The sequence below is a fragment of the Lagenorhynchus albirostris genome, chromosome 11, assembly GCF_949774975.1.
Source record: "Lagenorhynchus albirostris chromosome 11, mLagAlb1.1, whole genome shotgun sequence".
Taxonomy (NCBI): Eukaryota; Metazoa; Chordata; class Mammalia; order Artiodactyla; family Delphinidae; genus Lagenorhynchus; species Lagenorhynchus albirostris.
In genome coordinates this window covers 6853690-6880792 of record NC_083105.1, presented here as the reverse complement: position 1 = coordinate 6880792, position 27103 = coordinate 6853690, and the positions used below count along the sequence as shown (strand labels likewise).

The following is a 27103-nucleotide window of genomic DNA, read 5'->3' as shown; positions in this document are numbered from 1 at the left end:
TAGGAATAACAAATGTTTATTCAGAAATGGGTAACACAGTCTCCTCCATCCCTTAATGCCTCTTCCTCTCCTTTTGAACAAAAGAGACACAGATGGGGAATGCAGGGGAGTGGGAGGTGAAGGACACAAGGATTGGCCTACCACCTTCTGTTTCCCACGATGCCATCCTGTAGAACAGGGGGGCAAACAGGCTCTGCCCTGCAATGTACCATATGGCCAGCCAGAGGACAGGGCCCAGATGGCCAGGCAGTTGCAGGTGGGCTCACTGAAACCCTGTGATAAGCAGAGCAGCCTGGCATGGTACTGGAGGGGAGACAGGAAGATAAAGCCATGCAGTCGGGATACGTACCGTCCCTCCCGAAAGCAGAGTCCACGCAGTGATCTGTCTCCAGTACCTGCGAAACCAGGTCCTAGTGTCTTATGGACATTCTCTGGGGCCAAGGAGGGTAAAGTGTAGGAGGCGTGTCTCCCAGCTGCTGAAGAGAACTAAGTTTGCACCCATTCAAAGAGGGAGAAGGGAACGAAAGCAGCCTTCTTTAAAGTACTAGAAAGTGGAGCAGCAACAGGCAGATTCCTCGGGCTTCCCAGGCCTGGGCAACCTCAGACCTGGAGGACTGAGCTCGGTTCAAACCCTGGGTCCCCCCTGCTTGACAGATTTAACTCTGTGGAAACATGAGTTTCCAGGTTTTTCTTCACTGGACTGGCCCCAAGTAGGTCACGAGAGATCCTTAGTGTCTCAGGTCCCGTTTATGCTTTCTAGGCTTGTGCCTTCCATACCACCTGCTACTGATCTGTAGCCCTCTCAGAATCCTGCTCCCCAAAACATGCCAGCTCTGCTAGGCTGGCTTCCCTTTACAGTCCCAACAAACCGGCAGGAAACTGAGAATGAATGTCACTGGAGCGATGCTGTGCTGGTATATTCTGGGGCTGCCCCAGGTTCTACAGTTTTGCCCCAAATGCCTGGAACCATACTGAGGGAACAACTCACCAGCTTGCCTGGAAAGGCTGCTTTGCTCTTTCACCTCCCTCCCCACCACCCATCGCTCCCCTACCCCGACTGCCAAGGCAGGAAAATACCCTCCCGTCAGGGTGGGTCCCTCACAACAGTGGAGCAGTGCCCCCTGGTGGCTGCTGGATATATGCTGCCTCTAAGCATCCCTAACTATTGTCCTGTTCCTGTACCTAAGGCCAGAAGAAAAAATCTAGCAGTAAGTCAACAACTCCTATTCAAATAACCCCCCAGACCCACAGAGTCACAGAACGGGAGGCAGACCCTTTGAAACACCCAACTAGCAGAGAGCTGGCATTTGCACCAAAACCAGGGTGTGACAATGCTGTACTGCATGAGAAATGGCAGGCTAATGATGAAAGCCCCTCCCAGCAGTGACACCCAGAAGGCCAAGAGAGCTGGGGTGGGGCACTCGGCACAACGCAAGGGAAGAGGGGAGTGTGAACTCAAGAATTTACTCTAGGTTGACAGAGACAGTACAGGTCCCCCAAACCAAGAGCCAGCGGTGCACTCTTCCTAGCAAAGCAAGTCTCACCCTGCCCTTGCCACAGGATCCTCTCCAGACCACACTGGTCTGGAGCCAACTGCGGTGAGAGGACAAGGGGCCTGTGACCTGATCCCCACCTAGGCCACCTCCACTGACCAGGAGAGTGAGCGGCAGAAATCTTGAGCTGACCTGGTTCCTATTAGGATGGCAGGGGCTTCCATTCCCCACTTCGAAAAGTTTAAAAAAGAGAAAGGGGAGTCAAACCCTCACCCCTGAAGAAAGAGCAGTGTCCTTCAAACAGCCCCTGGTCTGCATTCCATTGGGCCTCAAGAAGGCCACCCAGAGAATTCAGGGCACCATTTCCAGATAGAAAAAAACAATTTAGGGCTGAGTTTAGGGGGAGACACTCTGAGCAACACAAGCTTACCTTGGTGATGAGGTGGAGAGAGAAGAGACATACTACAGGAAATGTTAACATACAGAAGAGCACAGGGTAGAACACAACACAGAAAGGCGGGTACCATCCAGTGAGGAAGCTCTCTACCCCCGGCGACCCTTCCCACGCTCAGGGGCCTCCAGTCCAATGGCCCATAGGTCACAAGCTTTGTTTTGGGAAACAGAGCCACCCTCCTCTGCCCCCGCTTCTGGCTGTCTCGCTCCCCAGCTCAAAGTTTGATTTTGAATTCTGTGGGCTGTGTGGTCACAGAGGCCCCTGAGGACTTGAAAAGTGCCTTCAGGATGGTGTCAGGGTCCACTTCGGCAGGAGGGTTGGATGAGGCGGCAGAATTCACCCTGCGAGGCAGCTCACTCTCCTTTTTCACTGAGGGGCTGTCGCTCAGCCGTCTGTAGAGAGCAGAGAAAAGTCAAAGTCCTTGTGGGTTTCCCTTACGTAGAGAGAGGTCCCACTGTTAGCTGAGGATCTCTCAAAAGCTGAGCACCAAACATAATGCTTTCCGTACCCTTTTACTCCATTTCTTATAGCAAACCTATCATTTTTTAAATTTGCTGATGAGACAATTGAGATGCAGTCTGCTATGATCTGGGGTTTTAAGTTTAGGAAAACTTAAAGTTTTAAGTTTAAAGTTTAGGAAACTTTAGTTTTAGTTTAGGAAAACTTAAAGTTTTAAGTTTAGGAAACACTGCATGTCCCTCAGGGATGGTCAAACACACTTCTGAGAAGTCTTATAGATTTAACTGGGTTTAGCCCAGTGGTTCCCAAACTCACTAGGTCATAAAACGCACATTTTTCAGAATACAACTTAATCCTGGAACACGGTTTAAGAAACTTATGTAAGTCACACGACGCAATATCCAGGGTTCAAAGTGCCGTCTTTCGGTATTTCAAAGTCTATTTCAGGCCTGCCCCACACTACCCCTCCCACCTTGGCAAGGCTAACATTCTCCCTGGGTCTGTGTATCCTTGTCTACAAAAGGACTTCCTTCTGAATGTCAGTCTAGACATTTTCTGCATCTCAGGCTTCAAAAAGTCCTCAGTCCTGGACCAGGCAATGTATGCCTGGGTATGTAACAAAACAAGGGGTAGCACCCAGCACTGCCCCCCAGAGTCAATCATGAGGAGGCAGGGTTTTCCGCTCACCCAGACAACGCACACACAGTTATGCAAAGAGGGACACAACTGGCCTGCTCGCCACTTTCTTCTCAGGTGTTTCTAAATTATAAGGCTGGGAACGAGGTCTTAATGTTAGCCCCTGTGGGGTCAATCCCCTGCAGAAATGATGTGACAAGCTACTTTGTACAAATTTAAGCTTCCTGATTGGCTGCCAACTATCAGAGCAGAGGAAATGGAATGGAGCTGTGATACAGGCAGTTTACCCCTCAGAACAGAGAGATGATCATGCAGAGTAGGCAAGCAGAAAAGCTCCACTTGGTCCCCAGCACCCCACCTTTGGAACTTACAGCAGGATGGGCTGGTCTGAGGTGATAACATTCCCATTCATGTGGAGGTTGCATTTCATTGGTTGCCCTGAAAAACCAAAAAAGAAAAGGCTCTGCCATGGGACTTCAGCTCCTCACACAAAAGGACATGGACTGCCATTTTCATTACCAGGAGTCAAAGCGTACACCACTGGCAGCTCTGGCTGCACAGCTAGGGATGGGGCTGTCAGGTTTTGGCAAAGCCAGAGACTAAGAAAACCCCAGGGTTATGAGGTCCATGAAACCTTGCCAATGATGGCACCAAGAAGCCAAGTGGCAACAGAACTGGCTTCATGCAGGAGATCAGAGTCAAAGTAAGGGAAAAAGTGGACTCAGCATGAAGCAATCCAAACTTGTTTGTGAAACAAGTAGTAAGGGAAAATGCTTACGGTATAAAATTAAGTGAAAAAAAGATTCAAAGTCTATGTTCAGATGTCTACTTTGTCCATGAAGGATTAACCTTACAAGGACTGGATTCCCACTTTATATAGCATGTGATAAGTGTAACAGTAACAGCACAAAAAAAGGGGAAGAGGGAATAGAGCCCTATAGGAGTAATATTTCTAAATCTCACTGCAACTGCATTAATACTAACCTGAAATAGATTCTGATAACCTACAATGTATACTGTAAACCCTTGAGCAACCATTAAGAAAGTGACTCAAAAAATATAGTGGAAAAAAATCATTAAAAGAACTAAAATGCTGCACTAGATTTTCATATAATGCAAAAGAAAGCCACATAAAGTGTGAACGGATTAAATAATCCAATAAAAAAGCAGAGGCTGAGATAACCAACAAGGATCTACTGTATAGCACTATACTCAATATTTTGTAATGACCTATATGGGAAAAGAATCTGAAAAAGAATGTGTGTGTGTGTGTATCTATCTCTGAATCACTGTGCTGTACATCTGAAACTAACATTGTAATTCAACTATACTTCAATTAAAAACATAACATCTCTGCTTGCTCTTACTACACAGGTGGCCCCGGGGGGTTTAATGCACCAGGAGGTCAAACCACCCATCTCAGAGGAAGGCCTGCTGTGAGCAGTGAGGAGCAGCAAGGTGAGGTGGCTGCTTTCTCCCTGACTTACCATCCAGACACCGGTTGTTATACTTCTTATATGCAGTGATGGCATCATCCTTCTTCACGAAGACCACCTCTGCTACCCCAGGATGGACCAGCCGAGCTCGCTTCAGGGCTCCACAAACACAAAAAAGCTCCTGTGAAGAACAAGAGGAGTTAGTTAGGGTTGAGGGAGAATTTTGGGCAGTCATCCTTCCAGCCTGCCATTCACACATTCCAGACAGGGCTCTGGGTTGACTGATGGCCGCACTCTGACTGAACATGCCCAGCAGCCAAGATTTCAGGGAGGCTCCATTTTAGGTGGTCCTGGGACATCCACAGGCCTCAACCTGGAACCAGATGAGGGGAAGAGCTGTTCTGGCAGTGAGAACTGAGTCTGGGCTTACAAGCCTTGGAGTCCCTGTGACTCCAAGTCACCCCCAAAGTCCTCCTGCCTCAGTGCCCACTTCCTCAACAAGGGTAATAGTTATGGAATACGGAATTTCTGTCAAGAGTGTCTGTAATGAGAATGGACAGACATATAGGCTCATCAAAGACAGTGGCTAATATATCATCTGGAAATCAGTTAGAAACACAAATTCTGGAGTTCTATATAGGGTGACCAATCATCCTGGTTTGGCTAGATTGAGGGGTTTCAACTGAAATCGTTTTCAAGGCAGTGCTTTGTACACCTGTGTCATCATCATCATTTATTCCAACTCCAATCCCTCCTCATTTCACAGACTGAGGCCAGAGAGGGAATCCTATATGGATACAGACTGCAAAGGCCAACTAGCACCCAAGCCATTTCTTCACCTGCAACTGCCTTCACAAGTTGGTTATAGGGACAAAAAGAAGATTTACGAAAAGGTCGTTGAAATGATTTGTTTCTAATGATAAAAGGGAAAATGCTACATATCAAAACCAAGATACGGAACTGAATACTAAGTGTGATTCTAACTCTATTAGTTTTTCTTTTAACATTACCTATTTGGGTAGAAAAGAGGTGAGGATGACTATTATTGGCAGTTCACTATGATTATTGGCAGTTTACTATGAGTAGTAATCATTACAGTAATTCGTTTTTCATTCCTCTGTAATTTCAAAGATCCTGCATACAAAATGCCTGCCACACAGTAAGTATATAAATAATAATAGCTATAATTAACTCAATAAATAAAAGCTATTATTACTTTTATAATCAGGAAAAAAATTGCTTTCTTTCTAATTTGTCAAGTCTTATACAAAGTAGGCAACAATTTCTATTCTCATGTGCACTGTTCACAAAGTGATCACCCAGCACTCACATTTCACAATTAAAACCATTAACAAACGTGGCGGCCAGTGTGGGCTGTTATAGAACCTGGGACTCAGCTGCAGGGAGAGGCTGGAGTCCAGCTGCATTCATTCTGTGATCTAACAGTTGAGTAAAAAGGACATCTGGGTTCTTTAACAGTCTTATTGGTGCCTGAATGAAAATGAGGTTGAAAAGTCCTGGCTGAAAGACAAATACCGTATGCTAACACATATATATGGAATTTAAGAAAAAAAAAATGTCATGAATAACCTAGGGGTAAGACAGGAATAAAGACACAGACCTACTACAGAATGGACTTGAGGATATGGGGAGGGGGGAAGGGTAAGCTGTGACAAAGCGAGAGAGAGGCATGGACATATATACACTACCAAACGTAAAATAGATAGCTAGTGGGAAGCAGCCACATAGCACAGGGAGATCAGCTTGGTGCTTTGTGACCGCCTGGAGGGGTGGGATAGGGAGGGTGCGAGAGAGGGAGACACAAGAGGGAAGAGATATGGGAACATATGTATATGTATAACTGATTCACTTTGTTATAAAGCAGAAACTAACACACAATTGTAAAGCAATTATACTCCAATATAGATGTAAAAAAAAAAAAAAAAAAAGAAAAGAAAAGTCCTGGCTAAGTCTGGGCCACCCTTCACTAGGTACCTGAATTGGGTTTTGCCCATGACTGCCAAGGGTGGGACAGGATGGACCAGAAGCGCAATCCAGAGGGGCCAACCACTAGGTAACACCAGTCCATTTCATCCCTTTTACTTTGGAGCTATCATGAAAACCCCTAAAGGAGGAAGAAATTCCAAAGACTGAGGAAAATATGAACCACTGGATTTTGCACAGTGGGACTAAATGATCCCATTCTAGCACAATTCCATGGCCCTGAGATTTAGGTTGGGCACCTGGCTCTGTTTTTGTTGTTTTAGGTTTTTTTTGGGGGGGGGGGCACACTGCATGGCTTACAGGATCTTAGTTCCCCGACCAGGGATTGAACCCAGACCCCAGCAGTGAAAGTGCCGAGTCCTAACCACCGGACCACCAGGGAATTCCCCTGGCTCTGGTTTAGAAGCTGTGAGGAAAAGGGTTCACATACCTGGCCTGACTGCTCTCTTTTGGAAGGTCTGCTTCCAAGGCTGGCCCTTGGCTGGCATCTGGGAACTTAAGATTCTGGGAGGGCTCCCATAACCCTAACTGATAAGAGTGGCGCACTGAGCCTAAATTGTTTGTGCCGACAATGCAGTTTATGCTAAACACTTGCTTTCCTTCTGAGTCTGGAATTTTGGTGTTAGGCAGAGGGTGCCTACATGACTCGTCCCTGATAAAAACCCTGGGCACTGAGTCTCTAATGAGCTTCCCTGGTTTCACACATGTCATTACAACCAACTGCTGGGGGAATAAAGTGTATCCCGTGTGGCTCCAATGGGAGAGGACTCCAGAAGTTTGAGTGTGCTTTCCTCCAGCCTTTGCCCCACGAACATTTTCCCTCTGTTGATTTTGCTTTGTTCCTGTAATGAATCTTAGCCCTGATACAACTCTATGCTAAGTCCTGTGAGTCCTCTTAGAGAATCAGCTAACCGGGGGGTGCTCTTGGGGACCCTTGAAACAGAAGTGGCTTGAGATTTGAAATTCTGGCAGGCCACAGTACTCACAACAATGTCCTCCTCGGTGACTCGAGGGTGCAGATTATTCACGGTCATCTTGGTGCCTTCCAAAGGGCTGAGGACAGGCTGCCACAGACAAAAGAACGTTACCGGAAGTCAGTGAACGGCAGAGCTCACTTCAGGCAAACGACCAGGAAGGCCCAGAGGAAACCCCCATGGACAGCCTGTCACAATTGGGCCCCTCTAATCATGCCCCCATCACCCTATGCCAGGGAATGGAACCTCTCATCATCTCCCAAATACGCCAGGCCCTTTCGGGCCGAGCCTCTGCCTGGAAGGCCATTCACGTTTCACGACCCGCCCGGCTCAGATGGCGCTTTCTCTTTAAAGCCTTCCCGTATCTGTTCAGTTGAATTAGATGCTCTTTCCTCAGTGCTCCTGGCAGCCCTCTGTTGTATCACCGGGCACAGTGCTCTGTCTGCAGCTCTGTTTTCCCTATTTGCCTGTGAGCTCTCTGAGGGCAGGGGCCACTGGATCTTGGTTTGCTCATTTGTAAAACAGGGGTGGCAATGCCCACCTCAAAGGCACTATGAGGACCCAACAGGATGCACACAGCACACTGCCCACCCAGCACAGGCTAACTCTCAACTAGTGTGGTCACTTCCTCTCCTTCACCTTCACCTCACCTCAGCAGGCGGCAGCTCTTTGGGGGGATCCTCCTTGTTCACTAACGTCCGGGACATGTTGGTCAAGGCTTTTGTTCGAACAGAGGAGGGGAGAGCAGGAGCTGTGTATGCATCATTCTGAACCACTTTGGTGAGAGGAAGGGCCTTGGACATGGAAAGCTTGGAACTGCTCACCCCAGCCTAAACAAAGAGGAAGAGAGGAATCTGAAAAGCTAGGGACCCAGACACCCCAGGGGGCTGGCAACCCCCAGTATCTCAAGGCCTCCCACCTCCCAGTTCCATTATCGATGTAAAGCCAGAAAGGTGCCAGCTGCCAGGGAAGGGGCAGGAGGAGAGAAAAACGGCCTGCACGTGTGTTCACAGAAGCCACTTTCCAGTGTGGGAGGCCCTTTCCAAGAAGCTTCCACACAGTCCTGAACAGGAGCCACAGGCTCACCCATACCGTTTAGACTTTATAAAAACCCTACAATTTGGAGTTAAGAGGCCAAAAGCTCGGGGTCAGGTTCACTCCTAGATACGCTTCTATGACGATGGGCTGGCTGGGAATAGGAACTCACTCTTAAGAAGGCCTGGACTCCCAGCTTTTTGGTCCCTGTTCTGCACAGAGGAACAATGTGTAGCCCTGCCTCCTCAGCTCCCAGACTGTCAGGGACATGCTGGCAGAGTCAGCATGTGCAAAGCAGCAGAAACAGCTCCATCCCTCACTCCCCTGTTACCCCTAAGTGCGGATGTGATCCCTTGGAAATATAAACCAGTGAACTCCCTGGTTTTAATGTGTCTGAGGAAAAAAAAATGCATGAGGCAGAAGTGGCAGGTGGTCTTGTCGTAGGAAAAAGGAGGAATGCAGCAGCCAGACAGGCAGATGATGGGACAGGGTCAATTCACCAGCTTCTGCCAATCCAGGTGAATCTAGATTCATGCTGGATCCCACATTTCTCAAGCTGTTTTCTGAGTCTCAAGAGCCAGTGAGTGTAGTGGTTAAACACATAGCCTGGGAGCCAGACTGCTTAGGCTTAAATCCTTGATCCACTACTTACAAGCTGAGCAGATTTATTTCACCTCTCTGTGCCTAATTCCTCATCCGTAAAATAGGGGTAATAATAGTACCCATCTCACAGGGTCGGAAGGAAAGGAAGTCTTAAATAAGTTAATATAAACACAGGGTTTTTTCCAATTAGGGTTAGCCACTAACTGAGTTAGGAAAGGCCCAGCCCCTTTGTAACAAACTGGCATCATTCAGCTTCACACATCACATTAAGAGCTTCAACGGTAACCAGGAAATTAGTCCACATATTCAGTGCAGTGACCAAAACTGAGTCTTTGGGTCTCTGAAGACCAAACAAAGGCACTTAGCTTGGGCACCCACTTGCCTCCCTATGTGTAATCTGGCTGCATGCACTGAGCTGAGCATGATGTTCAGAGGTCCCTGATATTCCGAGGAACTACTTTCTTTCCTTCTCTGCATCAGCATCCTAGTCCATCGAGCTTTCCCTGCATGCAGGCTGCACCTGGTGGAGCCTTCAGGCAAGGCTCAGTTTATTCTTGCTAACACACTGCCAAGGGAATCCAGACTCAAGAATGGAGCCAGAGCTGCTGACCATGGAAGGAAGGGGACCAGGCAGAATGTCCTGCCACAAAGGAAATAAAATGTGATTCTGTCCTGTGGGATCACTCATATTTCCCCTGCAGTGACTCAGACACAGCAATTGGGAGCTGCAGCTCTGCACTTCACTATCTGTGGGATCTTGAACAAGTCAGTGGATGCGCTGCTGGTCTCAGCATTTATAAAAGCCAGGGGTTGGACTAGTTCCGGTTTTGATAATCTCATGACCCAAATGAAGAAATATTTCTGAATTGAAAGGCCCTACTCTCCACCACCTCTCCCATGAACCTGATCAGACACACCCAGAGTGTAGGAAGAAGGTAAGATGTCATACCACGTGGTGGAGAAAGCTGCCTGAGGCTGCAAATTTCATCTGTTTACTAGGAATGGGAGCTATAACATCATCATCTTCATCCAGGTCATATAAATTCTGAAAATAAAGAAATATAAGCTAACGTGGTATGCAGGCTCTCAACAGACATTTGGAGTAAGGACAACAGGGAGATGAGGGCTGGAGTAAGTGAGGTGGGGGGAGAAGTGGGTGCAGGGGGAGTGCCTGGGGAAACTGGTCTGGGAGACTGGGGCTCAAGTTCTGGCAGGCTGCCTCCCTGCCCCCAAGGGCGCAATGAAAGTGCTGCAATTCCAGTTACATCAGAAGTACCTTTCTACAAGTGGGTACCTTGTAGTTACCTATCAAGGGCCCCTAAAATGTCTGTTTATATCCTTTGGCTTACAAAGTCTGTGCCAGGCAATCTGGCCTATAGAAACAAACCCAAACTCTAGAAAAAGCTTTTTTCCTCCAAGATGTTCATAGAAGGATTTCTAACAGTGGAAATTACAGGAAAATGGTTGAAATAAACTCGAATGTCAACTCAATGGATCAAGCAGTTATTAAAATGTTTACAGTAAATGTGAAACAGAAAAACGCTTGAGTTATAAAGTGAAAACAAACAACATGAAACTGGATAATAACATAATCACAACTACAACTATGCATTAAATAAATAATAATCTCACACACACACACACATACACAACACAGGAAGGAACCAGGGCAGAATTTCAACAGGGGCTGGCTGTAGAGAGCCAGAGCGTGAGGACTTTTTTATCCCCTTCCTTAACCTTTCTCTGTTTTGCAAAATTTCTGTATAAGCACATACTACTTTTATAAAAAAAATAAAAATAAAAAAAATTTCAATTTGCCTCTCTCTCCCTATGCATTTAAGAAATTTCTTTTTAAAACTCATACACTGCAAAAAGTGTCAAATGTAATTAATCCCTCCTCCAACTCTTCAAACTGGAACCTTGGGCCAGGCCTCAGTTAATCCACTTGGAAGGCCACATCAAAACACGCAAGTGTGGGGGACTTCGCTGGTGGTCCAGTGGGTAAGACTCCGTACTCCCAATGCAGGGGGCCTGGGTTTGATCCCTGGTCGGAAAGCTGGATCCTGCATGCGTGCTGCAACTAAGAAGTCTGCGTGCCGCAACTAAGAGTCTGCACATCGCAACTAAGAAGTCCGCATGCTGCAACTAAGACCCAGCACAGGCAAAATAAATAAATAAATATTAAAAAATTTAAACAAACAAACAAAACCACACACGTGTGTATACACACACACACAATCCACCTGTTTGGCCTGGTGGTTATTGACGACGTTGATCTTCATTCCAGCAGGATGGGCATGAGTTGGTGCCATGGCCTTCTGCTGTGGAACCTAGAAATACCCAGTGGTCACAATTCATCCCACAGGGCCTGCATGTGTTCTCTATATGAGTAGAGGATCACTTAACTTAAAATATGGTGGGCACTCAGTTTTGGTCTGTGGTAAAAGGCCCTACAAGACCGCCTTATGCCCAAAGCAGGAAAGCGACAGGAAGACTCATCATCCCAGAGACCATGTGACAATGCATTTGCAGGGCTCAATGAACCTGGCTTAATAAATGTTCACTGCTGCTGCTGTTCCTTTTACCAAAGATGCTGAGAAGATTAAATGATATTGTTTCCATTCCCTTTGGGGCAGCGGCTGTGCAGGTGGCCAAGACCCTGCACTAAGAGCCAGGTCTGATTGGGCTTCTATCCTGGTCCTCCCTCCCACTGACCGGTTGTGTAACTGTGCACAATTACTCACATCTCTGAGACTTAGATTCTTCTTTTATAAAGCTGGGTAATAATCCATGGTTGCAGTGAGGAATACATGTTAAGTACCTGCTACATAGCACGAGCTCAGTCAATGTTTTGTCCTTTCCTCTCACTTCCCTCTACTACTATCTCACTTAGAAAATCACTTAATTTCTCTGGACTACCCCCCACCCTTTTCTTTTACAGAAAAGTGAGATGATATCTTGCCTACCTCATATGGTTACTACACAAACAGCTGGGGGAACTGTCACTTTGCCTAAACACTCCTGGTCCTTGGCCTGAAACTACAGCTGTTACTGGTTTCCAGGAATCTGTGACAGGAGCCACAACCTACCTGGATGGTTTTAGTGAGCTTCAGAGCAGGGGTCACTGTCCCGATGGGTGGGCTCATGAAGGCAGCAGGGGAATTCCGCTTCAAGCTGATCTTCTCCCGGGCATCAGCCACCTGGTGGGGCTTCTGGGGCACCGTGCTCTGCTGTTTGCGGGAATTCAGCATCTCTCTGGCATCTTGCACTTTCCCTTTGATCCGGAACCTGGCATCTTTCTGCAAAAGCTTTTCCCGGGCATCCTTGACTCCCAGCTTGAGCCGGGCATCTGAGAGGCCAATCTTCTGCCGAGCATCAAATCTCTGCTGGAAGGTGGCTGTGCGTGCTGGCTGGCCGAGAAGGCTCTGTTGGATCCCAACACGAGATCGGACACCTCCAACTCCTGGTCTGGCATTGAGCCTGCAAATAAAAACTGCAACATTAAGAGGATCTGGATATCAACAGCAGGCTGTGGAAGTAGAGCCATGGTAATACCGGAAACAAAGAAAGTCCTGGAGAAACCAGAAACCTGCTCCCTGTCAGAGGAAACAATGAATAGAGACTTCCGTAGTTTTATGACTTTTAACTCTGCACTGTAAACAACGTTAGGAGGGAGGGCCTGCTGGTTTCTATCACCAGGTAAGACTGTTTTTGCTCCCAGACCAGGTGTTTTTAGACAGTATGATAGACACCGCCAAACAATACCACAAAAAATAAGAATATTTCCCAGATATCAAAACCCCACACACCTGAAGAGCAACTTCAGTTTCCAAAGTGCTTCCACATCCTTGCTCTCAATCAGCACTCTCAGCACCCTGTGAAGCAGGCATTATTATGCCCATTTTACAGTAGAAGAAACAGGCTTAGAGAGCTTGAGTGATTAACGAAGGGTGCCCAGCTGGCCTCTGGCAGCCTCCTGCCTCCAGGGCAGGCAGATATCCCCACTGGGCTGGGACCAAGAAAGCCAACACATGGGTCTGGCTTGGAGCCAGAGGACTAACAGACTAAGATATAAAGACTTGGTAGACAGAAAAATAATCACTCTGAACTGTTTCTATTCACAATACTCTGACTCCAAATGTGTAGGTTTTTTCCTCACGCCAACTAATTCTCTAAGTCTCTAGACACCAACTGGGTGTCTGACAGCTCAATTCTGACACTAACTACCTAGAGTTGGCACAGACTCCACAGGTTAAAGGCTCAGTCCCACAAGACTGCCCTCAAGTCAGAGGTCAATTCCAAGTCCTGGGCTTCCTGTTCATCTGATCGACGGGCTATAAATGGAGGGTTCACACGACCCCCCCCCCCTCAAGTTACATAATTTGCTAGAATACCTTATAGGACTGAGGGAAACAGTTTACTTATTATTACCAGTTTATTACAAAGGATACAATTCAAGAACAGCCAAAGAGAAGATATGTGTAAGGCAAAGTACAGAGAAAGGGTATGGCAACACCACCCTCCTGGCACATGGATGTGTTCACCAACCCAAAGTTTCTCAAACTCAATTGTATAGGGGTTTCTATGGAGGTTCCATTACCATAATTGATCAAATCACTGGCTACTGATGATAAGCTCAATCTCTAGCCCCTCTTTTCTCCCTGGAGGTCCAGGGTAGGGAGTGGGGTGGAGCTGCAAGTTCCAACAGGCTAATCATGCCTAGGTCTTTCTGGTGACCAGCCCCTGTCCTGAAGCTCCCTAGGGGCCTACCAAGAGCTGCCTCATTAGAACAAAAGATGCTCCTATCACTCTTATCACTCAGGAAATTCCAAGGGTTTTAGAAACTGTGTGCCAGGACAAAGACCAAATATATACTTATCACAGTCTGCAACAACAAAAATGTCAATCCAGAAACTGTTAAAACTGGAAAGGAACGAAGCTCCATAAAACAAGTCCCATTCTCTTCTGGGGCTCCTTCGTTGGCTCTTCTAATGGCTTGCGAGGAAACAGAAGACGCTTCTAGTCCAATCCTGGAAGTCCTCTCTGGGATCTGTGGGCTTCTGCCCACCCCACCATAAGGCTTCCAGCCACACAAACAGTCCTGTGGCAGGTGTCCTGCCTGGGGACACCAACTCCTACGCCTCCTCTTTGGGAAACCCTCTCTGATTCTTCCAGGACAGCCCTCCTTTGTGTCTACTATCCTTTGTGTTCTTCCTTTCTCTCCCTACCCTGGACTGGGAGGGAAGTGGCGGATGGGGCTCATTCCTGATTCACTGCCCCGTGCTTTGTAAGTGTTGCTGAGCCCTGACTCAGTATCAGAAACATCTAAGGAGCTTCTTAAAAATATAGATAGCTCTAAAAAAAGGAAAGAAAACTAACAAACAAAAAAATACAGCTCTCTCAACCCCACCCCAGAGCTACTGAGTCCAAAATCTGGGTGAAGGCCTGGGCATATGCATTTTCACTCGACAGGTGATCCTGGAGAACAGCAGTGTTGAAAATCTCTGACCTGGAGTTAGAAGGTAAAACTAGTGAATAAACAAGTTCCTATACCATGTCCCACATCACTGCACAGGCCTCCCAGGAGGCATCCTTCATAGTGGGCAAGCCACTGGGTTCTCCTACTGCATCTTTCTTCCTCAGCCAGCTGAAGTGAGACTGTCCACCAGCTCCTCTGCTAACAGCAGGAGTGCAACAAAGGTGAGTCTTCCTGGCACCAGTAAAAGAAAACATGGACCTTCATCTTGTTATTCTAAGCATAGTGGAAAAACACCTGCTGCCACTACTATGCCAGAGCCAGACCTAAGGCAGTGATGCATAACGTCATTTTTCTTTGAAAAATGGCAAATTAGGATTTAAGTACTTTCCAGTGGGTTTATACAAAAAACAGGTGGAAGGGACTTCCCTGGTGGTCCAGTGGTTAAGACTCCGCACTCCCAATGCAGGGGGTCCGGGTTCAATCCCTGGTCAGGGAACTAGATCTCACATGCCACAAGTAAAAAAAAGATCCTGCAGGCCACAACTAAAGAAAGATCTCACACACATCAACGAAGATCCCGCATACCACAACTAGGACCTGGAGCAACCAAATAAATATTTAAAAACAACAACAACAACAAAAAAACAGGTGGAAGAGAGAGTGGAAGGGGTCATTTACAGAATCAATCAGATTAGGTTTAAGGTGGGTAGGTAGGACTGCTTGTCCATCCCTGCTCTATTTTCTCAGGTAGAGACTCTGGGAGACTGAGGGGACTTCCCTGGTGGCACAGTGGTTAAGAATCTGCCTGCCAATGCAAGGGACACTGATTCAATCCCTAGTCCGGGAAGATCCCACATGCCGTGAAGCAACTAAGTCCGTGCGACACAACTACTGAGCCTGCGCTCTAGAGCCCACGAGCCACAACTACTGAAGCTGCGAGCCTAGAACCTGTGCTCCGTAACAAGAGAAGCCACCGCAAAGAGAAGCATGCACACTGCAACGAAGAGTAGCCCCTGCTCGCCGCAAGTAGAGAAAGTCCACGTGCAGCAACGAAGACCCAATGCAGCCATAAATAAATAAATAAATAAATTTATAATGTTAAAAAAAACCCCAAAACTGAAATTGAGTTATTTGTAGTGAGGTGGATGGACCTAGAGTCCGTCATACAGAGTGAAGTAAACCAGAAAGAGAAAAACAAATACCGTATGCTAACACATATATATGGAATCCAAAAAAAAATGGTTCTGAAGAATCTAGAGGCAGGGCAGGAATAAAGATGCAGACATAGAGAATGGACTTGAGGACACGGGGAGGGGGAAGGGTAAGCTGGGACAAAGTGAGAGAGGGGCATGGACATATATACACTACCAAATGTAAAACAGATAGCTAGTGGGGAGGCAGCCGCAAAGCACAGGGAGATCAGCTCGGTGATTTGTGACCACCTACAGGGGTGGGATAGGGAGGGTGCAAGGGAGACACAAGAGAGAGGGGATATGGGGATATATGTATATGTATAGCTTTGTTGTACAGCAGAAACAGAACACTGTAAAGCAATAATACTCCAATAAAGATGTTAAAAACAAAACAAAGTCTGTGGGGCCGTGGGAGGGCTTAGAGGTAGCCCAGGGTTTCTGGAAAGAGTAGTGTCAAAAGGCACCCTAGGCAGACCAAATGTGGAGAGCGCCCCCTACAGCCCACAGCTTGTAGTGTCTTTGCTCTCGCAGAGGGGGGGGGGGAGCTGAGGAGGCGTTTAAGTTCTCCCCATTTCCCCACCCTCAAGAGCATTCCTTCACTTCTCCCATATAACTTCCACAGCTGAAGGCTCTCTCCTTCGAGCCCTCAAAGCACTGAATAAAGCTTCTATTAAAGCACTTACCACGCAGCATCACAATGATTTGTTTACAAGCCTGCATCATCCACAGGATTAAGAGCTTCCCAGGCGGTACATCCTACAGCTCCTCCCCTATGTCAACAGTGCCCCAGGGGAATGACAAAGGCTCAGAGAGCTATGTCAGGGATCCTACAGGGCTACTAACTTACATTCTCCTTTTAGGCTCACAATCTCTGAGATCACCTGCCATCACTTCCATTTTACAGAGGAGAAACCAAATCAAAGAGCTAGTGGCATGGCTGGGACTGGACCCCAGACTCCAGACTCTTTCCATTATAACAGATTCCAAGCTTCTCTCTTTCCTACTCCAAGCCCCAGGGGAGGTAAGACGGGAGAAGGGGTGGCTGCCCTGGAAGGGCTTCTCCTAGAGAAAACTGCCCCTGCAAAGCCAGTCCTCCACCCAGCCCTCACCAACTGGTCCAGTGCCCTGCTAGGATCCTGGCCACCAATCGCTCTCCCAGCTGAGAGAGGGGCACCCACACAGCCATGGCACAGGGCCACTCTGGCCCTCACTCCAAAAGTGGGACCCACAAGGATCTTGCCGAGCTGCAGGAGCTTCAGGAAAGGTCTCCCGGAAGAGAAAGCAGCTGGTCTCTTTGTAATGAGTGGACATTACAAAGGGAACCAGGCTGCATACACACTGACAGTGGAATACTTCATTGATGACCAGGTCCACCACACAGTGGAGGTCAGACACATCCTAACCCAAACCTGAGCCTGGCCTCCTGAATGAAGATTTCCTATCTTCATCTGTCTTCTCCAAATCCCACCTCCTCCCATCACCAGGGTACCCCTACCAAAGGTTCCTGATATTTATAACTACAGGAGGCGGGATGATCTTATCGTGTGATACACCATGATTTTACAATACCATAAAATTGGGCAAATCTAGACCCAATGGCATAATTATGCTTTCAAAAAGTCAAGTTACCCAATTTCACCAGTCATTCAAGCAATTAAACATTATTGCCAAGAAAAAAAAGAAAAAGCTACTGAAAGCAACTATTTTGAATAATTAAAGGAACAACGAGATTCTTTTTTAAATGGATGTAGGATTGTCAGCTTATCTCTCTTTTTTTAAAAAACAATTATTTTATTTGTTTTTGGCTGCGTTGGGTCCTTGTTGCTGCGCAGGCTTTCTCTAGTTGCAGGGCGTGGGCTTCAGTAGTTGTGGCACGTGGACTCAGGCGTCGTGGCTCACGGGCTCTAGAGCGCAGGCTCAGTCGTTGTGGTGCACGGGCTTAGTTGCTCCGCGGCATGTGGCATCTTCCCGGACCAGGGCTCGAACCCGTGTTCCCTGCATTGGCAGGTGGATTCTTAACCACTGCGCCACCAAGGAAGTCCCAACAATGAGATTCTTGAAAACAAAATTCATATCCTTGAACAGAGAATGAAGAAAGGGGCAGATTCAAAAGTTTTCTGGTTCATTCCAATTGGATCTGAACAGTAAACCTTTGCAGAAGGAAGGGCGGGGGAGATTAGGCTTCTGAAACCTTAATTTATTCATATTCCTCAACAATTTCCCTTCTCTGATAATTTGTAATGGCTGTTTGAAGTGTTGCATTGAAAATTCACAGAAGTCTATGGTTGATAAGCAATGTCTGCCATGGCCACACAAGGGGCAACTGGCTACCACGGTTTATGAAAGATTTTACAAAGAAGGCACTCTCAACTAACAGTTTTGAGCACTTACTACAATCCATAAACTCTGACCCACCTCCTTTAACCCTCACAACTCTGAGAATTAGGTTATTATCCACCTTTTATAGATGAGGAAACTGAGATTCAAGGAGAGTAACTATCCCAAATAACAGAGCTGTAATGGTGAAAGCTGGATTTGAACTTCACTATACCTAGTTAAAATACCAATAAATCAAGCGTGGGTCAAAAATAAAGAACAGGACTCAAGGAGTTAAGGAAGGGTGAATACTGTCCCCAAGCTAAGGAAAAAATTAGGACTCCAGTCACATCCAGGGATATAGCGTACCCTCTAGAGACGAGAGGGTGAGCACACACACTGAGGCTGGCGGACAGGGTGCTCACCAGAGACCCACACACCATACTGCTTGTCTAGCAAGGAAGACCACCAAGATGTCCCGTGCTGGTATTTTTATCTATTTGAACAGCACAAAAAGGTACATTTTGGGGAGGGAGGTGATACAGCTGTGGACGCAAGAGCACGAGTAAGCTACTTTCCCTCAATTCCATGTATTCAGTTCCCTGGTTACACCAGTTCTTTCAACTCCTTTCATAAGCAGCTTTAGGGGGTTTCAGTGTTCAGGCTTTTTATAATCATTGCTCCTCTCCCTGCATGAAAAGACAGCCATTCATCCCAGCAAGCAGCAGTACTGCTTATATGGCAGGCATTAGTCATCAGGAATTTTTCAAATAAACACTCCTGCTAGAAGCAGGTCTCTAAAACATAGAACCAGTTATGTTACCCTCCTGCTCCAAGAACTGCTAAGAGTTCTCTAACAAAGCCCAACCCCTCAGTGGAACCACTAGTCTGGCCCCCACTGCCCGCAGCCTCACCTCCCACGGCAGACTATCTGATGTTCCTGAAACACATTCTGCACTTCTGGTCTCAGTAAATGTTCGGGATGGGGAGAGAGGGAGGTTTTGAGCAAGTCTCTTAACTGCCTGGCCCCATCACACCTGAAACAGTGCAACTGTACACTGCTTCCAGACGCTCCCCAGGCACGCCACCAGGTCCTAGGAAGAGTGGTGTGGGCGAGAGGGCAAACGCCCTCTGGAGCCTGTGCCCCTCCCCCAGTCCCCTGCTGGAGCCTGGCATACACATGACCAGGGAGGGTCTGTCTGAGGCTAGGAATGCCTCACCCTCTTGGATCTACCTGTAGAGAGCAGAGTGGCAGCTGGCTCTGCACAGATGTCCGGTCCAAAGGATTCGGGCCCACAAGGGGGACCCTGGACTATTCTAAAGTGGATTTTAATCCATGGGGGTCTCTGGGTTAGAACGTGTGTGTTGAGGTCATCTTAGGGAGGAAACACAGTTTAGTTCTAACAATTACTGAGGGTCAATTCTGAACTATGTGCTTTAGAGACACAAGGAAAAACAAGACACGATCCCCTTACCCTCCAAGAGAGTCTTGTGCAGATGTTTCATTTTAAATTATAATTCTTCCCTTCTAAGCTAATGTAGCAACTCATTTACCTCCTCCTTGTTTTAGATCTAATTTCCTTCACCTTATTTCAATAAGGAAACCAGTAGTGAGTACCAGGACCAGAGCCCTGGCCTGAACTCGAAAGTTCCCTAACCTCCTCTCCCCATGGCTCCAAGGACTCTCACATATGCATCTGGCCCAGAGCTGCTCACCTCCAGCACACTCAAGGCCCAACTTCCCTACTAAGGCTGCCGTGTCACCTTCATCTAACGACATGGAGGGAGTGACAGATAGCTATCCTGTGAGGGGTGAACTGAGCAAACCAAAGACGGGGTGACTTGACTAACCAAACCAGTGATACTCTCACATCTAAAGGAAGAAATCGACAAGAGGGGCAGGCCCACGCCACAGCTGGTGCCCAGTGCTGCCCTGGAAGGACTCATCTATGGGTCTTGAACAACTGGAGCCACTAGAGATGTGCTGTGTGTGGGGAAGGAGAGCACCTCACCATGGCCTGGATAAAGTACCATGAAATCATTCCCCCCTTTCTCTAATTTCATATTAATCAAGGAACCTTTTGATGATTAACTGGGGGCCAGGTAATAATGATGATGATGACACCTTTCTTGACTCACACAATCCGATGAACACAAAACAGAATGGCTGCTCTGAAGAACAAGCAAATTCCATGACCTGTGAAAAGGGGTTATTCACACTTCCACGGGCTCAGTCCTTTGCTATTTCCACTAAGAAGAGGAAAGAAGTTTTCTGAGATGGTCATAGGTTCTTTCTTCCTAAATTATTAAGCACAAAGTTCTTCCTGGGACATCCATGCTACATTAAACCAAAGTTTCCAGTAAGGTGATTTCTTCTAGAAAGCATGTAAAATACCCATTTGTTTACTGTAGGAACTGACGTTTGTTCACTGAAATTTGTTCAGACCTTTCAGTCCTTGCTGGGGACTCCCTCCCCACCCCATCTAGTTTTTCCCTTTGCTGGCTATGCAAGCAAACTAAAAATGGAGATTCCAGCAGGTTTAATCCAAACACAGCATGCAGTCCAGTTTCTTCTACACTGTCTCTTGGCCTGCACTTCCCCCAATCCAATCTTCACATAAAAGCAAAGCAATATTCTCACACTGAAGACTGGATGTTACTTCTGTACTTAAAAGCCTTCCTTAACGATGATGATAACTAACATCTATTGGGCACTCAGTACCCATCAGATGCTTTCTGATGTACTTTAGATACACTGATTGACTAAGTCCTGACAACACCTAATGAAGTGAATATTATCCATGTTTTATAGATAAGGGAAGAGAGGCATGAAGTAATGGTTAAGTAATTTTCATGGTTAAGTGGTTAAGTAATTTTTCATAAGATCATATGGAAAGTGGGAGAAGCAGGGATTGAAACTTGGCAGTCTGACTCTAGGACCCCAATGCTTAGCTATTATGTCCCCTGGGGGAAGGGATTTGGGCTTCTACTCTTTTTTTTTTTTTTTTTTTTTGCGGTACGCGGGCCTCTCATTGTTGTGGCCTCTCCCGTTGCGGAGCACAGGCTCCGGACGCACAGGCTCAGCAGCCATGGCTCACGGGCCCAGCCGCTCCACAGCATGTGGGACCTTCCCGGACTGGGGCACGAACCCGTGTCCCCTGCATCAGCAGGCGGACTCTCAACCACTGCGCCACCAGGGAAGCCCTGGGCTTCTACTCTTTTAAAGTCATTTGCTAAACCCTTACTATCTGGTACAAACTTTAAAATATACATTCTTACATTCTCATTTAATTCTCTCAACCACCTACCAGGAACCATTATTACAAATGAGGAAACTGCCCAGCTCAGAAGTCACCTGGCCAGGGAGGCACAGACCCAACAATGGGCCTTGCCAAGGGACCAGGTCTGCCTGGCTGCACAGTCTCTGCTCTTCCCAGGGGTCCACATATCCTCCCTTCCCTGCATGCCCACCCAATGCCCAACACAAGACTGCACACATCAACACCAAAAAAAGTACAGACGGCCTGCAGTCAGGAACAGAGGGAAGTGACTGCAGGAAGCGCAGGTCCTGGGAAGCTGGCCCATTCGGCAACTGTCGAGCAAACCTGTGAGACCTGGATGGGCTTAGAAGTGGCCCGAGGACCCAGCACCAATTCCACACCAGTTACTAGAGGGAAGACCTAGGAGAGAACCACTCACACGTAATGGTAGAGTAAATTAATGCTGGGTGCCTGTCATGAACCAGAAGCCAGGTGAAGCGCTGGCTGGTGAATTCCGTGGTGGCGGGCGCAGTGGCTATGTGTGCAGAGGTGAGGGTGGGGGGGATACCTTTCAGAGAGTAAAAGAATCCATTTTCTAGCCACAGGCACGCAGGCAGTGTTAATAAATTCACGTCTGCGGAGTCAATGACTATCTGAGAAAACTACATCTACCTTTACACCCGGCTGTTTACAGGACATGTGAACTAATTTAACGCGTGCTGGAAAACTACTGGCCTAAGTTCCCACTCTTTCATACAGGTGAACTGGAGCGCACAAAGGCTGGAAATGACTAACAACATTTGAAGGTCCAGAGGAAGTCCGGAGCACCTAACTGCGAACCATCCCCGCGACTCCTCACCCCGATACAGAACAGTCTTCTCTGCGAACCATCGAGAAACAGCCGGCCTCCAGCCCCGTCCCACCTGTTTCTCTGCCCAAGCCTGAGGCCAACTCAGCCAGCTCATAAAGTGCACTCGGCACCGATCTCAGCTCTCCGTGGCTTCGGGCAACTCACTCCGCCTCCAGCTCCTCATCTGGAAAATGGGGAAAACATTAAGAGCGGGCCAGCAGGGCTGCGAAAAGAGCAAAGACCGCCTGGGCAGCAAAGCGCTTAGAGAACCTGAAATGCCGCACAAAGGGAGTCGAGTGTTAGAGAACAAGCAGGCGCAAGATTTGGAAATTAAAGGTCTGGGTGTGGATCTCGGCTTCGGCACTAACAGACCGGCAGAGTCTGAGCAAATCACTTGCCCGCGCAACTCCAGTCGTCCTAACTCTGAGGCCGCGCTGAGACCGTGGGGCAGCGCCCGGCTCCTCAGACGAGGGGCTGCGCCGGAGAGACCCTCCGGGCCGCGGACAGCGCGTCCCCTCCACAACCGCAGCTCCGCCCCCCGCGGGGCGCCCCTCGGGCCGCTCCCACAAGCCCCGCAGTCCGGCCCCTCCGCCGTCAGCGGTCCGACCGGCCTCCCCCCGGCCCGCCGGAGCGACGGCGCCTGCAGCCAGTGGGCAGCCGGGCGGCCGGGCCCGCGGCGGCGGTGGCGGCCGGGCCAATGGGGAGCGCGGCTGTGGCAGGGGGCGGGAGCAGACGGCCCTCCGCGTCGCGCCCAGACCGTTCCCTCCTCCGCCCCGAGCCCCGCTAAGACTCGGGCCGTGAACCCCGAAAGGAGAAAAGGCCGCTCACCGCCCCTTCGCCGCAGCCCCTCGCTTCCGGATGAGCTCGTCCAGGGAGATGTCCGCCATCTTGCACCGCCGCGCGAGCCGCGAGCAGCTAATCGTCCCTCAGCCCTGAAGCCCGCCCCTTCGGCCGCTACGGAGCAACTAGCGGCTTCCGGCGTTCGGCTGACGAAGTCTCGCGACAGATCAAACCGCGCAAGAACCGGAAGGGGCGGGGCTCTTCCCGTGAGCCTTTGCGACGTCCGCTGCTTATCTGCATACGGCGGGTCGTAGCCCTAACGTTCCCTCTTTCTCCAGACGAGCAAATAAAATGAAAAGCAACAGAAAAGAATTAAATGAGTAAGACAATCTTCAAAGGAAAGAGGTTCTCGGTTCGACGGTCAACTTTGCCACTCACCGTAGGGCTAATGAGAATGGGATTCATTACCTAGGAAGTAAGCGTTAGTAGTGGTTTATGCCTTAAACTTATGAGTAAGGAAAATAACGATTCGGGGTGACGCCCGAATCCTCACTGCTAATGTGAGACGAATTTTTGAGCGGGTAAAGGTTGCCCCTACGGTGACCCGCCTACTTTGCGGGATGCCTGGGTGTTGCGATCTGCCCGTACCCCTTACATTTAAAAGGTAGAATTTAGTAATTAACACAATTGAGGAAACTTAAAGACGAACTAAGAAATTATGTTGTCGGTTAACGGTGGTGATCAAACGTCCCGCGCCTATCCGGGGTTGTTAACCCGTAAAACGGTTAAGATTGGGTTAAGATAATATAGGTAGTTGTTTGGAGCTTACGAGCGGCGTTGACTGGGAAGTATTACCAGTTAATTGTTCGGGGGAGACAACGTGCAGTACACGGGAGCCTCGTTGTGTGTGTTATAATGCAGTGCTCACGTACCACGACTCACACTTCTAGGCCGTAGGACGTTTACAACCGAATGTTTTTGCCAGCCTAACCGTTGTCTTCCTGATCTGCACAATGGGGCACATGAACTACGTCGCTGCGAGGGCCAAATGAAGTGTTCCGAATCTGTATTTTTTTTTTAATTGATGTAATCTCAGTCTCCAGCACTGATCCCGGTGGGAGGTTCAGTATGTCGAACCAGTGAATGAAAAATACAACAACAGCAGGAAACGGAATTCCTTGGCGATCCAGTGGTGAGGACTGCGCGGTTCTGCTGCAGCGGGCCCGGGGTTAGATCCCTGATCGCGGAAGTAAAACCCCCGCATGCAGCGCGGTGTGGCCAAAACACCACCAACAGAAAAACAGAAACATTAAACAAAGACTAAACGTGCAACGCGTTTTAGACCAGCGCCGAACAAAGATTAAGTGCCCTATGAATCACTGCTGTAAGTACAACGGGTGAGTGGAGTTATGTGTTCTCGACAGAACATCACACCGCAGATGAAAACCTAGCAGGTCCGTGGAGAGACGAGCTGGTGAAGATTGGGCACCGGAGGAGGGAAATCCAGGTCCCCGCCTTCGCAGCCGTGATTGGCTGCTGGCTGGCCCTCCTTTTCTCAGCCGTGAAACAGGACCATTAACTCCTCCCTCCGCGAGGTGCCGGGAAGGAACGCGGAAACCAGGAACCAACCCTTGGCCGGCTGCACAGCGGAGGGCAGGCAGGTGCGCAGGAATAGGAAAGGGCCAGAGGAGCGCGGGAGTTAAGGCCCTTTCGCACCTCCACGCGAAGAAAGCGAAGTGTAAAAATAGCGCTTAAATAATTTCCTTAAACTACCCCAATAGTGGAGTCATTGATGTCATGTAATTCTGTGACTGCCGGATTGCCCTCCTCCAGAAGCGTTTCGGAACTTCGTGAGGTCTTATTTGGGTGTCGGGACGGCAGGGATCCGGTCACGTGGAAGCGGGGACGGGATGGGATGTCCCACTGGGTCTCCCAACGCTCGGGACATTCCCGGGGCGGAGGCGCCGGTTACGATTCTTTGATCCTGGGTTTCGCTCCATTTCTTGTATGAACACGCAGGACTTTTTTCCTGGTGTAAACAAATATGGGATTGCCAGCAACGCACTTGCGCTGTAGCCAAAGGAACTGGGTCCTGCCTTACTTGGAGACTAACCAATAATTGTGACCCGCCTGGGAAAACCGCACCCCTGTCGGCAGAGCGGGGAAGGCGGGCGGCATTAGAGGCTGCGCCAGTGCGGGGACCATGCGTCCATGCAGACTCCTGATGCTTCCGTCTACGGGCCTTGGGGCCGCCAGCATTTACATGCTGAAATGTGCATCATTTTATAAAGTCCTTTCCTTTTTTGCTTTTATAATATGTTTGGGTTTTGCATTTTTGTTTTTAATATTCATTTATTCGGCTGCGTTGGGTCGTAGTTGTGCTGTGTAGGCTCTTCGTTGTGGCGCTCAGGGCTTCCTCTCCAGTTGTGGAGCGCGGGCTCCAGAGAGCGTGGGGTCAGTAGTTGCATGCAGGCTCTAGAGTGCGTACGGTTAGTTACCCCGCGGCACGTGGGCTCTTAGTTCCCTGACCAGGGATCAAACCTGCGTCCCCTGCATTGGAAGGCAGATTCTTAACCGCTGGACCACCAGGGAAGTCCCCTTTGTGTTGATTTTTTAAAAATTCTGTATAGGTGGGTGGTATCAGCGGTGACTTCAGGAGCATAAAGCGGCTGTTATAAATGTTGTTTTTAAATGGTGTCACGTCTGAGAGGGTGGAGAATCACTGGCTTATTCACTCACCCATTTTACAGGTGGGGAGACAGACTTATAAGAGGGTAGGGACCAGGTCCAATTTACGTCCTTCATCCCAGCTTCAGCAGACAGCCTCTTGTGGGCTCAGGCAGTGTGCAGCAAGTCTCAACGCTCAGGCCCGTTTTCTTATCCTCCAGACGGGGACAGGCACCAGGAGACCTAATGTGTGTCAGGCGCTCAGCAGAGTCCTCAGCAGACGGTAGGTGTGGAGAAGAGCCATCAGGGCCTGAGAGGCCCAGGCTGAGTCCTTCCCCTGCCCACTGAGGAGTCCCAGCCCTGCTCCAGGATGTGTGAGGGCCAGAGACAGATGGAAGGTGAGAGATGAAAGGGGAGAGTGGCTCTCTAGCCCCGAGGCCTCCTGTGAACTCCCCCGTCTTCTCCTCTTCCCCACTCCACTCCAGCCACACTGGCCCTCACTGTGTCCCAGGGCCTCCGCACTTGCTGGTCACTCCCGCTGGAGTACCCCTCTAGTCCTGCCTCCCTCTCCAGTCTCATCCTCACTGTCCCCTCAGCCACCTGCCTTCCTTGATCTGTTTCTGGAAGTTTCTTCCACAAGCTTGTTCTAGCCACAAGGCCTTCACACTTGCTGTTCCGCCTTGAACACCTACCCCAGCGGGGCCAGCTCCTTCCCTTCACATCGCAGCACAAAGGTCACCTCCTCAGAGGGAGTTCCTGCTGCCCAACTCTGAGAACAGCCCTCATTCCCACACTGTCCCGTCTTTTTTTGTTTTTTAATTTTATTTTTATTTTTGGTTGCGATGGGTCTTTGTTGCTGCACAGGGACTTTCTCTAGTTGCGGTGAGCGGGGGCTATTCTTCATTGCAGTGTGCGGGCTTCTCATTGTGGTGGCTTCTCTTGTGGAGCACGGGCTCTAGGCATGTGGGCTCAGCAGTTGTGGCTTGCAGACTCTAGAGCGCAGGCTCAGTAGTTGTGGCGCACAGGCTTAGTTGCTCCGAGGCATGTGGGATCTTCCCAGACCAGGCCTTGAACCCGTGTCCCCTGCGTTGACAGGTGGATTCTTAACCAGTGTGCCACCAGAGAAGCCCCACACTGTCCCATCTTTAACTTCCATCTTGGCATTTCCCATCACCAGTTACTTGTCTAGTGTCTTTCTTGTGAACACCCCAGGAGCAGGGAAGGGTGTGTCTGGAGCAGCCTTGGCCCTGGCCCTGGCCCTGGAAGAGTGCCTGAATGAATGAAGGCACTCCCTTCCTCACCTGTAGCTTCCCCAGGACAGGGCGACACCTGCCTTGCCTCAGGCCCGACCTCCACCCTGAAAGCCATTCACTGCCCTGAGCCTCAGTCTCTCTGTTGGAAATAGGTGCTACTGACTTCTCTCTACTTCTCTCAGGGCTCTCCAGAGGACAGAGTAAAAAGGAA

General features: G+C 48.8%; 1 protein-coding gene and 1 non-coding gene across 3 annotated transcripts; one reads left to right on the top strand and one right to left on the bottom strand.

Annotated features, from left to right (window-relative positions):
• Positions 1 to 23188, bottom strand: POLDIP3 (DNA polymerase delta interacting protein 3). 2 transcript variants are annotated; one of them, XM_060164634.1, is made up of 9 exons: positions 23021 to 23184; positions 12184 to 12574; positions 11338 to 11424; positions 10044 to 10139; positions 8107 to 8286; positions 7469 to 7546; positions 4530 to 4659; positions 3414 to 3480; positions 1 to 2339 (listed from the first exon to the last, which is right to left on the bottom strand). In XM_060164634.1, the coding sequence occupies exons 1-9, from the start codon at positions 23077 to 23079 to the stop codon at positions 2162 to 2164; spliced, it is 1266 nt and encodes a 421-aa protein (XP_060020617.1). In that variant the 5' UTR covers positions 23080 to 23184; the 3' UTR covers positions 1 to 2161. The 2 variants fall into 2 exon arrangements, with proteins under 2 accessions (XP_060020617.1, XP_060020618.1); XM_060164635.1 differs by lacking the exon at positions 3414 to 3480 and having other exon boundaries at positions 2196 to 2339; positions 23021 to 23188.
• Positions 23189 to 23467: 279 nt separating this feature from the next.
• LOC132530160 (U12 minor spliceosomal RNA) lies at positions 23468 to 23617 on the top strand. The gene has a single exon (XR_009543714.1). It is a non-coding gene; the product is annotated as a U12 minor spliceosomal RNA (small nuclear RNA).
• The last annotated feature ends 3486 nt before the right edge of the window (positions 23618 to 27103 follow it).

Excerpts from the sequence above, each read along its gene's own strand:
- POLDIP3 (XM_060164634.1), bottom strand. The coding sequence starts at position 23,079 with ATGGCGGACATCTCCCTGGACGAGCTCATCCGGAAGCGAGGGGCTGCG. Across the intron at positions 11,425-12,183 it reads AGCTCACTAAAACCATCCAG|GTTCCACAGCAGAAGGCCAT; the intron begins GTAGGTTGTGGC and ends GGGTATTTCTAG. Across the intron at positions 4,660-7,468 it reads TCACCGAGGAGGACATTGTT|GAGCTTTTTTGTGTTTGTGG; the intron begins GTGAGTACTGTG and ends TGTTCTTCACAG.